The sequence below is a fragment of the Blastomyces dermatitidis genome (assembly GCF_000003525.1).
Source record: "Blastomyces dermatitidis ER-3 genomic scaffold supercont1.1, whole genome shotgun sequence".
Taxonomy (NCBI): Eukaryota; Fungi; Ascomycota; class Eurotiomycetes; order Onygenales; family Ajellomycetaceae; genus Blastomyces; species Blastomyces dermatitidis.
In genome coordinates, this window is record NW_025544774.1 from 7,080,034 (window position 1) to 7,092,775 (window position 12,742).

The following is a 12,742-nucleotide window of genomic DNA, read 5'->3' on the forward strand; positions in this document are numbered from 1 at the left end:
ATAATCTCTCGAATCTCCGCATTGCAAAATGTCTGATCTGTGCGAAGCTCGCAACTCTTGAATGGGACCCGAAGTTTGAGCCGACAACGCTCAAGTATCCAGTTGACTTTAAGCACAAGGCCTGTTTGAACAAGAGCGTAGAAGTATCTGTTTGTATGTTTTAGTGCCAATGCGTCCGGGTAGGATAGATATGATGCGATATGTGCATGAAGTTCAGTTGGTAGATCCATGAAAGGCGATCTCGTTGAGGACGACATTTCGTTCATGTGGTGAATCATTTTCAGGTAATAATATCAGGTACGGGCGATACTCTCCGTACAGCTAGGGGTTTCGAATTCTTGAAATTAAAACATGAATTGTAAATTGCGAACACTGGATAGCTTATATCCTGCATAGGCTGGATATTTTGCTGCCTGTCATTGATGCATCGTGGCTTTGTCAACGGCTGGCTTGGGAACCCAAATTAGGCACTCCAATTAGAAGCTTCGTAGTACGATGGGACCAGGCAGGTCTTCAGCCTGCAGAATTATGGACCGGATTTAGCGGTGTTATCATATTGCGGACAGCTGGCGTTGATATCGGGAGGTTGATACGTAAATGGCATAAGGGTCATTCGCACCCACCTCATCAAAAGGGCAGGTTACCTGGGGCTTCCAGGGCTTCCCTGTCATCGCTAAGAACTCATATTATATACGAGTAGTGGCTTGGTTAAAGCTTTTTTGCGCGAGGCTTTACCCCTAAGTTCTAAGCCTCATTGGTGGTTGAAAACCAGAGGGCGAAGAACAAAATCACGTGATTGTTGATTTGATCCATGTATAGCTTCTAACAAACCTTTCTGCACGGGCTCGATACATCATCATCATACCTCAACAAGATCTACAGAAATCACTACCATCCTGAAATATTTGTTGAAATTCAAAGGGCCTCCAAAATCATAGGTGCCTATTGAGGCCTGAAAAACCAAATAATCACTATTCCAGAAGCATACCCAGCCTTAGCTTCCAGCTCCCTTTTAATTGCCACAGCATGTCTGACCCTCCCAAGAGAGCGTCCGCATACGGAACGCCTTCCTCAGACACTTCCTTCCGCAAAACATGGGATCGGGAAGAATATTCCAGAAAGGCTGCTGCCGAAGAAGCCAAGTCGAAAGTAGAGTCCAAAGCACGCTACGAGGCGAAACTAGCTGGCAAGAAATACCATGCGCCCGTCGACTTTAGCACTCTCGAAGCCACAAGCTCCCGATCTGAGCGACTAAATGTCGCGTCAATGGTTGGCAAGACCACCATTATCCCCGCAGGGTCCGCTGTCGGCAAAAGAGGCCGCGGGGCAGGGTTCTATTGCCCCGAGTGTAACCTGACCTACAAAGATAATATCCAATTTGTCGAGCATTTGAATAGCAAGCAGCACTTGATTGCGACGGGTCAGAGCGGGGAGGTCGTTGTAGCTACTTTGGAAGACGTGCGGCAGAGGCTGAGGTGGCTGTCGCATAAAAGGAGGGTGCAGGAGGAGGAGGAGCGGAAGGCGGGCCAGCTGGATCTTGGGGAGAGGTTGAAGACGAGGGAGGAGGAAGAGGCGAGGGAGAGGGAGGAGCGGCGAAGGAAAAGAAATGAGAAGCGGAGAAAAGGGGGAGTGAAACAGGAGGATAGCTGGGAGGGGAGGCTCGGAATTATTTCGTAAATATGGAGTGATGAAAGTATGTATCTTTTTCACCTTCTAGGACTGGGATTTCTTGAACGCACTTATTATATACCCCGGCGTTATGGTTTCCTATCTTTCCGTGCTATGTATAGAGACATTTGTCCCGAGGTAAAAGGAGGGGAAAATAAAAGAACAAATAAAGCTCTATGACGCTCTGCTTGGAAATGAACTGAAAACAAAACGCGGTGTATGACAGCAATTCGCACAGCATTTCCGCCAACCAATAAGCCCCGAAAAACGTCGAATTGATTATCATTGAACTCATTCAGTACATTCGATCCCTTCAAGGGCCATCATGGCTTTCCCCCCTTCTCTCTCAAAAATGCCAACCAATCGTTCACATTCGCTTCTCAACTTAGTTTCCCCATTCTTCGCATTCCACATAATCCATTCTTCCACGGTCATATTTTTCTCTAGACTTGTCAGGTCCCCTTTAACAGCGTGAAGTATATCATTGATATTCACATTCTCTTTACTCATCGAATCTGGGAGGAAAATCTCTTCTGGATCAACGGGACTCCATGGGTGGGAAGTCATTAGCTGACCAGAATGGGCATGTATTTTTGATGGTGAAGTGGCAGGTGTGCTTGTTGCAAGGGGCACAACAAAAGCTGTGTGAGGCTTGGAAGCAGAAGATGAGGTGGGTCGGGTATTAGATGGTCGGCTTGATGGTGGCCGGTTTTCTGCGTCAGACGATTGTGGTGATGGCGACGGCGTGGACTCATGGACTCGTGCATTAGGCGATATTGGATTGTGTGAAGCCTGCACTATCCGGTCTGATGCGCGCTCAAACATTCCTGGGCTATTCAAGCGTTGCCGGGCACCATTCCATTTTGATGAAGTATCAATATTTCCAGATGCTCTAAAGGCAACCTTCCGCGGTAGATTGGTCGACTTTTGGATTTCTGGGTCTACCTTTGTTTCTTTGTCACTGGAGCTTGTACTCGTCATCTTAAGCTCTTTACTGTGAGCAGCAGTCCTTATTTTGTTCTGGATTGGCGATGTGTGGAGATCGGATGGGGTAGGAGCAGCCTCCTCCGGAACTCCAATCTCATTTGGCGGTTGCTGCTTTGACTTCTTCGAATTGCCGGTAGAGCCCTTCGGTCGTCCAGGTTTTCTACGGGGAGGTTTCGGCTGGGAGTTTCCAAGGGGCTCGTCCTCCTGACCTTTAGGAATAACTGCATCTTTCATCTCCAAATTGTTTCCCATCTTCTCGTCTACGCCACCGTCTATGATCTCCGCTCCAGGGTTGGGTTTAACACTCTCAGCTTCATCAATCGCTACCTTGGCAGGTTCTTGTTCACTGTGAACGCTAGAACTTTTCTTTGATGCGAGCTTCTTCTTGCCCACATTCCTTTTTCGTTGAGCTTTCTGGGTATGAGTATTCGGCTCCTCTTCAAGATCGCTTGTGCTAATAACTGTCGGTGCCGGCGGCTGAGCGTTCGCAACTGATACGGTTGAAACATACCTCGTCCTCGCGGGGAGTTCGTGCGCTTGATATTGCTCAGATACTGCTCTTGCATCAGCTTCGATGTCCGCGGCGAGGTCCGCCTCTAATTGGGCGTCAATCTCGTCATCATCGGGAATCCTTGATCTTAAGGAGGCTTTGGAAGCTGTAGATTGTTTCCGTGTCGTTGAAGAAGCTCGCTTCGATTTTTGTGGTTTTCGTGGGGGTTGTTCCTCCACATGCACAGGCTGGTCATCGGCGAGTGCCAATTCCGCAGCACGATTCGCCGCAGTATTTTCCGACCTCGCCGCCCGTCGTTTAGCAGGTGGTGCTGATCCAACCACATCGCCCTTTTCATTTTGCACATCGTCACCGTTCATTGCCTCACTATTTCTCTTTCTCCCCCTTGTTGTTCTCTTCGGCCGGGATGTTTCTGGGACATCACCATTGTTACTCTCGATATCTACTTGGCTACTTACTTCAACCGGATCTCCCTTCTTGGACTTTGCTTTCTTCCCTTTCGATTTCGTTGTCTTTCTTGTCGTTTTTGACGTTCTATTGGTTGAATTGGACAGGGTGCTGTGATCCATTTCGTCATCAAAATCAGCCTCAGGAGCTTCAGATACGGTTGTAGCGACGGATTGTGTTGATAGGCGCGATGCTTTTGATGATCGAGTCTTCTTTCCACGGGTTGGTTTTGCCGGATTACTCAGTGCAAAATGAAAAAATGAACAATCTGAAGATCTGCGATAATGCTCCTCACTATTCCATCGTTAGCCAATCAAGGCATGTGCAGTCAGGTCATGATTTGCTCACAAAGGATCATCTTTTGGCTCCCAGCCATCCAGTGACAGATTGCAATAAGCGCAGCTTACAAAATCCTCACTCTCTTCATGGGCGCAGTAATACCAGCCTGCTTCGACCATCTGTGGGAACAAAACCTTGTTAGCAACTACAAACCCAAAGTCCCGCTCTAGGTAGGTGCTCACCTTTTCCGTTTTGCATACCCAACCCCTTTTCCCATCGTGAGGCCACATAGACGCAAAAGTTGCTCTCCTTGCCTCGGCGATTCTGGCGTTTGTAGGGTCTTCTATTTCTGCTGGGTTCGAAGATCGGCGTACAATATCCATCATAATTGCCCATCCACATTCGCTCGAGTGTCTCAGGTGCTCAGTAACCGGGTCGTCGTCCTCTTCCCAACCATCTAGGGCTCTCTCGCAAAGGAAACAAGCAGCATTATCCGGGCTAAGAGGAGTGGGCTTAAAGTAAAATCCGGCATGTGCAAGCTGGAATTTGGGTGTCAGTTAATTGGGACGCAAGGGGATCATTGTGGAACATAAATTGCCGTTAATACACACCTCTTCAGGCGATGGTCTATCATGAGGCCAGCTAATGTGCGTTGTAGCCTTTGTATTTGATGTTCTTTTACCTTTTGGTGCAGAAGAATAAAAGGTGGCAAGCCGGGCAGCGACAGTCTCCATGCCGATTGCAATCATAGCGAAATTTATTTGCCTTTCAATTAGGTAAACATGGGGGTATTCAATTATATTCGAGATTGATCTATCTAGAGTTTGTAAATGGCGATGTTGGGGCCGCAATCTGGCTCGGAGCTGGTTTGTTTACTCACCTGCTCAATGATTTGTTTGGGATGTTGTTTTGTCGCGCCGACGCGGTCTGGTCAGGTGATGATGACTGGTCATGTGACCCGCTTGATTATATCAGCGAGCGTTGACGTCGGCCGAAACCCAGAGGCATTTTAGTCCGCCGGTTTCCCGTTCTCCTTCATGGACGAAATCGTATCACAGCCCTCTTTGGCAGTTTTTATATTCCCCTTGTTGTATCAACCAGGGCTTGGTGAGGTTGTTTGAAGACCCATGGTACCTCTTAGCTTGACCTGTTGCAGCTTCTGCTGTCCCCCATAGTCCCTCCAACATGGCCACATCCCATCTTCCGGTACAAACCAGTCCCCCACCAGAACACCTTTAGAATTGTTAATATTACAAAAACTAACTCTTCAACTGCTCATTATTAGTTCTCCCCGATACGGTCACGACTAGCGGCGTCGTCTCATCTTCACATCTTCATCCCACCTCTTCCGTCTTTTCCCAAGAACAGCCCCAGATGTTACCGGCTCCTCTCCACCGAGCCATCTCCTGGCCCGCAGCATCGGGATAGCGGGCCTCCTCCTGGATTCAATATTGCCGGCCATAAAAATGTAAATTCTCGATCGGATGCTTCTCCGGCCGCATCAAACTCCGGACAATCGATTCCATCATCCGAGTCAGGCACGCAGTGGTACGACAATCCGGACTTCACCATCTCGACATTTTCGGAGCTACCTTCAAAAAACTTTGGAGTGAATCAACACATGATTATCAATGAGGAGTTTAAAGAGGCCCTACGACAGATTTTGTGGCAATTCAAAGCTCCAATCCGATATGCGTTCGCCTACGGTTCAGGTGTATTTCCGCAGTCTAACAGATCTGCCTTTCCAGCCGAAAGTTCCCATCCGGCCGCTCCACAAGCCATTCAAACAGGCCAGGGGAACAGTGGAAAGATGATTGATTTTATATTTGGGGTCTCTTACAGCCAACATTGGCACGCGCTCAACTTGAACCAACATCGTGACCACTATTCTGGTCTAGGATCGCTAGGCTCATATATTGTTTCCCAGATCCAGGAAAGATGGGGAGCCGGCGTTTACTTCAATCCCTATGTCACCGTGAATGGAACCCTTATAAAATATGGGGTTGTTAATATTGACACACTTTGTAAAGATCTTAGTGACTGGGACTCACTTTACCTTGCGGGACGACTTCAGAAGCCGGTGAAAATCCTTAGGGACCACCCGAAAGTCCGTCTTGCGAACCAAGTGAACCTTCTTTCAGCCGTCCGCGTGGCATTGCTATTACTACCACCGACATTTACCGAGCAACAGCTGTATAGCACTATCGCTGGCATTAGTTATATGGGCGACCCTCGGATGTCTTTTGCCACAGAGGATCCGCGTAAGGTTAACAACATTGTATCCTCGCAGATGACCAATTTTCGCCGTCTATACGCACCCTTGATCGAAACATTGCCAAATGTTGCTTTCAATGACCCGCAATGCAGCAGCCTAGATTGGGTAGATAACCCAGAGGTCGACGCTCGGCTAGCCCAAGATATGGATCCGTTAAAACGAGGAAATATGGTTCGGAGACTACCCCAGTCCTTCCGCGAGAAGCTTTACTTCCAATTCCAGTCAAGATACCAAATTCCGAGAGTGGAATTTGATAACATGATGGAGAAAAATAACGACGAAGACCCAGAACGAGTTCATCGTCGAGTAGGAGGCACATTCGAGCAAAGAATTGCTGCCGACGAACATCTCAAAGACGAAGCAACTAAATCGATCAGGAAGACAATAGCGTGGCCGAGTATGAGCCAGAGCGTAAAGAGCCTATTCACCGCTGGCCTTGGAAAAGGATGGCGGTATGTAAGAGAGAAACAACAGAAGTACGCTTCCGCTAAGCAGGAGACGAAAGAAGACGCACCTAGCGGTTCTAAAAAGGAGTGAACTTCCTTGGACATATTTTCTTTTGGGGAACTGTGTACCCTTCTACATATTATTATTAATACTGCCCGTACTGTGCATACTCGAAGGCTTTGGCGTTGAATAAAGTGGGATAAAATACAATAGAAATCTATCAGGATAGATGTAGTATAGCAATTGACTCAAGTGATAAAATAAATACCTCTTCCTTTTCCACTACATAATAATAATACATAAAATAGAGTTTGTGACTTACACTCCGTACTATGCGCCGCGTCGAGTCATCGATCTTGCCCCGCCACTCCTGATAACGGAATAAATAGTCAATTAGATGCACAACAGGAGCAACTTCAAAAATCCCCCCCCTCCTCACTCTCTAACGCGTCGCCAGCGCCAACCATGGCAGTCAAGAATCTCCCTTTCGACCTCTCGAAATGCGCGAGACCCAATATTCTTCAATTGCAGCCGTATCGTTGCGCCAGAGAGTAGGCTTTTCACCCTTTGTCCTGCAGATCTAGCTCGTGAAAGTTGACCTACGAATGACAGTGACTACAAAGACGATGGGACGAATATCCTGCTAGATGCGAATGAAAACGCCTATGGTCCAGGCCTCGTCTTAACTCCTGATGGAAGGATACAGGAGGGATGGTCGGAGAAATCGGTGACAAATAGCGAGAATGCATCTTCTCCAGATATCGACTTCTTGGGCTTGAACCGATATCCAGATCCGTGAGCATATGATCTCTTCCCAATCCAGGCCAATATTTCAAAATGCTTCTGTAATTCTGACATTTTTTATTTTTTGCCTTTTCAAATAGTCATCAAATCGAACTCAAGCAGCTCCTTTGCAATCTACGAAACACACACGTTCATACTCAAAAGACATTGACGCCAGACAGGCTTTTCGTCGGCGTTGGCTCAGATGAAGTTATCGATGCCCTTCTCCGCTGTTTCTGCAAACCAGGTCATGACCAGATCCTCACCTGCCCCCCCACATACGGCATGTATTCAGTCAGTGCGCAAGTAAACGACATCAGCATCGTCAAAGTCCCCCTTGACACAGCCAACAATTTTTATCTCCGCCCCGACGCCATCAACGAAGTGCTATCCTCGACTTCTTCCATAAAATTAGTCTACATCTGCTCCCCCGGCAATCCCACGGCAAGTCTAATTCGCAAAGACGATATCCAGAAGGTCCTCGAACACCCGACATGGAATGGCGTGGTGGTGGTTGACGAAGCCTACATCGACTTTGCGCCTGAGGGCTCAAGTCTCGCAGAGTGGGTGATGGAGTGGCCAAACCTGGTTGTAATGCAGACGTTAAGCAAAGCATTCGGACTTGCGGGCATCAGACTGGGTGTGGGGTTTACGAGCCCTGAAATCGCGAGGTTGCTGAATAGTTTGAAGGCCCCGTATAACATCTCCAGCCCTACCAGTGCGTTGGCAAAGGCTGCGCTAACACCGAAGAATCTTGCGCTCATGAATAAGAACAAGGAGAAGATACTGGTACAGCGGGAACGGATACTTGCGGAGCTGCCTAAAGTTCCTGGAATTGGAAAGTTTCTGGGCGGCACGGAGTCGAATTTCCTGCTCGTTGAGGTTCTTGACATGCCAGCGGAACAGGGAGGGAAACCTTGCAATGATGTAGCGATAGCAGTGTACAAGGCTCTTGCGGAGGCGAAAGGCGTTGTTGTCCGGTTTCGAGGGAATGAGTATGGCTGTACCGGATGTCTAAGGATCACTGTTGGGACGGAAGCAGAGGTATCGAAATTTTTGCGGGAGATCCAGGCAGTTCTGTCTAATATTTACACCTCCAACGGGTTAAAAATGAAATAGGGGTTTTACTATAGATATAGACTTTTTGCTAGCTATCCATAGTTCTTTTCCATCTATAGATAAGCGATGGGTGGTTGCAATCAAAGGGCGTTTTAGTCCAAACGTTCAGTCCAATAAACTCCTAGATCCTTCGCACATCAAATCTAGTTCCAAAGAAAGGATGGTCTTGCGGACAGACGGGAATAGACGGTGTAAGCCACAAGAGTTTGTAAGAAAGATAGGTAAACCTATCCGCTGAATATAACGATGGTGACACCAACACCACATGTGAAAGTTACATCTCAAAACAAGCCAAAGAGATCCCAATCCGGGGTATATTTGCCACATCCTGAGAACTCCAAGAAAATTAAAAATAACCAGGGACTCAAAAAAAAAAAAAAAAAAAAAAAAAAAAAAAAAAAAAAAAAAAAAAAAAAAAAAAAAAGCTCCTACGTAGTACGTTAAAATAAGAAAGACCTCTTCGATATCGTACAAATTTGGACGAGGATTTCAAATCTATTACACAGGGCAAGGGTTAGCATGGAGTTCAACGATCAGCAATTAACATCAGCGTCAAAAGTGAAATGAGTAACGTACAAGTCGCAAAGGGGTGCGCATAGGGGCACGTCCTCCTCGCAACAACACCGCGATAGACTTGTTTGGAATCGCTTGAAGCTTGCGGTACGCCTCATGAATGTGTCTTGGCTCTATGGGTGTCCTCCCCTCCTCAGGAGGGTCGAAGAGACCCGTCTCTCGTTTTCGCTTCTTCGTCTTCTCACCGTCATCCGAAGCTCCACGGCCTTTCCTACCCCGGTCTTCCTGCTCCTTGACCTTCAAAGCCTCTTCCGTCAAGGTTTGCACAATTTCAAAAGTGAGGAAGCCAAGAATGTCGACGATGTCATCGTTGGGTCTAAAGTCCGTCACGATTCCAAAACCTGCCCATTCTCGAAATCTTTTGGCTTTGCGAAATGTAAAGGAGGCCTGTCGACAATCGGACCAGAAAACATACTCCTCGCGCGTCATGTTTTTTGTCCGTTCGTCTGCGTTTGCGAGTCGCTGTAGGGTGGCATAATTTTGCTCCTCCTCCTCTTCGTCTTCTTCATCTTCACGTTCAGGAACTTGGACTGAATATAAGTTGTTGAGATCCCAGGGCAAACCAACTTTAGCCCTTTTGTTTTTCGGTTTCGCCGCAACATCTGTTGGACCCGCAACGCCAGCTCCAGCCAAGGGATCGTCTCCGGCCCCAAAATCTGCTGCATCACCACCACCTTTGTCATCCGAGTCCTTCACGTTTTTCCGGACGTCCTTCCATGACAAAAAAGTCTTCAGCCGTGATACCTTAGCCTTGTCGTGACGAATTAGAAAAATGAGATCATCTGTGGAAATAGATCGAACGCCCCGTCGCGCTGCAAGGGCAGTGCTTCGACTAAGCTTCAAATTGGTGAGCTCAATATGCAAAAGAAGAAGCAGTGTACGAGCACCTACCATTTCAATAACCTGTTGTCGTACAATTTCTTCAATGAGAGTCGTCGTTTCAGCTGATGGTTCTGCCGTCTCGCCGGAGACAAACATCATCTGGCCAAAGATGTTAGTAGGGACGCTTCTATGACCACTCCAAGAAATCTGTGTTCGCTCTGGTGCTGGTGTTGGTCTAGTCCCTGTAAACGTCCTCGTCCACAACTGTATCGAAATAATATCGGAAGGAAGCGTTTGCATCATTCTCGTCATCAGGCAATGCGTCAAACTCTATGCCTCTGCCTCCAGAAACGACTTTGGAAACAATCTCAGCAGCCGCATCGGACCAGCGCTCAACCCACAATTTACCGCCTATCCTTCGCTCTATGAAAGCCATCGCGAAGAACCGATCAATCCCACAGATGAACTGGGTTTAAAAAGGTGCAAGTCGATGAACAAGATCCATAGACCTGAGGCAACTGCAAGAGCTTCTGAGGCGTTCGAGAGTGGTAGTGTTATGGCGCATATATCTTTCCGGAAGACAAATATCGAAGATTTTGAGGGGATATCGTTGCTACGGAGAAGTGAATAGCACTCATTTCGTAGCACATCTTTCATCGCATGTTGAGATCGATCTATCCGACTTCACTAAATGTTTCCAAAGTGCAAGCTGCCATTTACCCCATCATCCACATTTGGAGGAGGTAAAATGGGCAATGGCAAAGATCACTAGACGAGGGCCGGAAAATCTCGAAAACTTCACACCGGATCAAAAGATAGGTAGCGTCGCGGCCTTTCCTGGACATATTTTCTTCCGATCGCATAGGGGAGAGCGTTCCTCGATTGGAAGATATACTGACTTCCGCCACGGAGAATATAGTAGCCAGCAAAACGGAATTTCCATGGCTCCCATGCATCCTACAATACCATCTCGTCACCCTATCGTCAGGCTTCCCCAGTGCGCAAAACGGGATTCTCTAACGATGATAGCTTCCTTCGGGATTTGAGGGTCGCGGGGACGCGCTTCCGGAGAAGAGGTTCCATATCAAAAACCAACGGAGGAGACCAGATGCCAAGATGACCAGATGTGACCTTTCACCGAATCTTCCCAAGACGTCTAGAATAGAAGGGATTTAGAGTCTTACCTGTTGGATCTCCTGGCGGTACTTGGGCGATCGCTCCGCCATCTTCACAGGTTGGTAGGCAAGAATAGTAGGATAAGGCAGGTAATGACGAAGCAGTGCGTCGACACTGCGCAGGCTTAGTCCTGATAACTGATACTACGCAGCATGCGAAGGGACTAGATAGGGATAGTGGTTGGATGAAGTCGGCCGCGGCTCAATTGTCGGCGTCATGGCTCTGAATTACCTCAGCACGCTTGACCCCACTTCAAGATTTGCGCTAACCCAACTTGAACTGTGCAACTCATTATTAAAATCAGCAGAGACCAACTCTGATTCAAAGTATTTTCCAGCGACATCAACCACCCGTCGTATCCCCAGTGCACTTACACTGCGCCCTCGCCATGTTGTATCTGGTCGGGCTCGGTCTGGCGGATGAGACAGATATCACTGTTCGGGGACTGGAAATCGTTAAGAAGGCCGAACGAGTGTATCTTGAAGCTTACACGAGTATCCTACTGGTGGATAAGGAAAAACTAGTGCGTGATGGTTTTGATAAAATATATATAATAGAGCTATGGTTAACGTACTAATGCGCGTCCGCGACTGATCAGTAGGAAGCGTTCTATGGACGCCCTGTCATTGTAGCAGATCGCGAACTGGTCGAGACGGGCAGTGATGATATACTACAAGATGCTAATAAAGTAGATGTCGCGTTTCTGGTAGTCGGAGATCCATTTGGGTACAGTCGCGCTTCAATAATACTCTTGCAAATCTCAAGGTAGCAATGGAGAGACTAACAATTCTTATTTCGAATATTAGAGCTACAACGCACACTGACCTCGTCTTGCGCGCCCGCGAACTCGGCATCAAAACGTCAACCGTACCAAATGCCTCGATTATGTCCGCCATAGGCTGCACGGGTCTCCAACTTTATAATTTCGGTCAGACCGTCAGTATGGTATTTTTCACAGAGACATGGAAACCATCTTCGTTCTATGACCGAGTGAAAGAGAACGTTCAACTAGGGTTTCACACGTTGATGCTCCTGGATATTAAAGTTAAAGAGCAGTCGATAGAGAATATGGCGCGCGGAAGGAAAATATATGAACCACCAAGATACATGACTGTTGCGCAGTGTGCGAGTCAGATGCTGGAAATAGAGGAAGAGAGGAAAGAGTGTGTGTATGGTCCGACTAGCCTTGCTATAGGCGCTGCGCGAGTTGGTGCGCCGGATCAGAAACTTGCCGTGGGGACATTGAAAGAGCTATGTGATGTCGATATGGGTAAACCCTTGCACTGTTTGGTTCTGCTCGGGAAAAAGACCCATGATCTAGAAAGGGATTACATTCGGGAGTTTGCCGTCGACAAGGCAACTTTTGATGAGGCTTGGAAAGCAAATTATGGAACGAGTTCATGAACGTCTGTTCTAAGACAAAAATAACAATTTAGATATAAGTAAACGCGCAGCATCAGTCTGAGAACATAGCCATTTTTACCCTTATTTTCATAGATTATTTTTACAACTTCGGGGAAAGTTATCTTGCAATTGGAACTCTTATTGGCTCTTTCTCTTTGCCTCTGTACCGTACCCGCTGTTGTGGTTTTGCGGGTGCTGTTCAAGGTCAAGCCCTTGCCGCAACTTTTTTTCGCTTCTCCACCAGATTGCTA

The 12,742-nt window shown here is 47.4% G+C and overlaps 6 protein-coding genes across 7 annotated transcripts; 4 read left to right on the plus strand and 2 right to left on the minus strand.

Annotated features, from left to right (window-relative positions):
- Window positions 1–864: 864 nt before the first annotated feature.
- On the plus strand, window positions 865–4,777 carry BDCG_00989 (C2H2 finger domain-containing protein). The gene is made up of 2 exons (XM_045416509.1): window positions 865–1,693; window positions 1,895–4,777. The coding sequence occupies exon 1, from the start codon at window positions 1,027–1,029 to the stop codon at window positions 1,675–1,677; it is 651 nt and encodes a 216-aa protein (XP_045272218.1). The 5' UTR covers window positions 865–1,026; the 3' UTR covers window positions 1,678–1,693; window positions 1,895–4,777.
- BDCG_00990 lies at window positions 1,674–6,855 on the minus strand. Of its 2 annotated transcripts, none has more exons than XM_045416511.1 (6): window positions 6,211–6,855; window positions 5,949–6,093; window positions 4,504–5,879; window positions 4,135–4,431; window positions 3,962–4,071; window positions 1,674–3,907 (listed from the first exon to the last, which is right to left on the minus strand). In XM_045416511.1, exons 3-6 carry the CDS (start codon window positions 4,639–4,641, stop codon window positions 1,960–1,962), a joined length of 2,493 nt encoding a protein of 830 aa, XP_045279390.1. In that variant the 5' UTR covers window positions 4,642–5,879; window positions 5,949–6,093; window positions 6,211–6,855; the 3' UTR covers window positions 1,674–1,959. The 2 variants fall into 2 exon arrangements, with proteins under 2 accessions (XP_045279390.1, XP_045279389.1); XM_045416510.1 differs by having other exon boundaries at window positions 5,944–6,093.
- BDCG_00991 (MMP37-like protein) lies at window positions 4,900–6,921 on the plus strand. The gene is made up of 2 exons (XM_045416512.1): window positions 4,900–5,098; window positions 5,178–6,921. Exons 1-2 carry the CDS (start codon window positions 5,078–5,080, stop codon window positions 6,702–6,704), a joined length of 1,548 nt encoding a protein of 515 aa, XP_045272219.1. The 5' UTR covers window positions 4,900–5,077; the 3' UTR covers window positions 6,705–6,921.
- Window positions 6,922–6,931: 10 nt separating this feature from the next.
- BDCG_00992 (histidinol-phosphate aminotransferase) lies at window positions 6,932–8,907 on the plus strand. Its single transcript, XM_045416513.1, has 3 exons — window positions 6,932–7,165; window positions 7,227–7,409; window positions 7,499–8,907. The coding sequence occupies exons 1-3, from the start codon at window positions 7,080–7,082 to the stop codon at window positions 8,514–8,516; spliced, it is 1,287 nt and encodes a 428-aa protein (XP_045272220.1). The 5' UTR covers window positions 6,932–7,079; the 3' UTR covers window positions 8,517–8,907.
- A 22-nt stretch (window positions 8,908–8,929) lies between these two features.
- BDCG_00993 (transcription initiation protein SPT3) lies at window positions 8,930–11,287 on the minus strand. Its single transcript, XM_045416514.1, has 4 exons — window positions 11,096–11,287; window positions 9,981–10,070; window positions 9,093–9,926; window positions 8,930–9,011 (listed from the first exon to the last, which is right to left on the minus strand). The coding sequence occupies exons 1-4, from the start codon at window positions 11,135–11,137 to the stop codon at window positions 9,006–9,008; spliced, it is 972 nt and encodes a 323-aa protein (XP_045272221.1). The 5' UTR covers window positions 11,138–11,287; the 3' UTR covers window positions 8,930–9,005.
- Window positions 11,288–11,383: 96 nt separating this feature from the next.
- Window positions 11,384–12,735, plus strand: BDCG_00994 (diphthine synthase). Its single transcript, XM_045416515.1, has 3 exons — window positions 11,384–11,610; window positions 11,689–11,813; window positions 11,894–12,735. The coding sequence occupies exons 1-3, from the start codon at window positions 11,476–11,478 to the stop codon at window positions 12,489–12,491; spliced, it is 858 nt and encodes a 285-aa protein (XP_045272222.1). The 5' UTR covers window positions 11,384–11,475; the 3' UTR covers window positions 12,492–12,735.
- The last annotated feature ends 7 nt before the right edge of the window (window positions 12,736–12,742 follow it).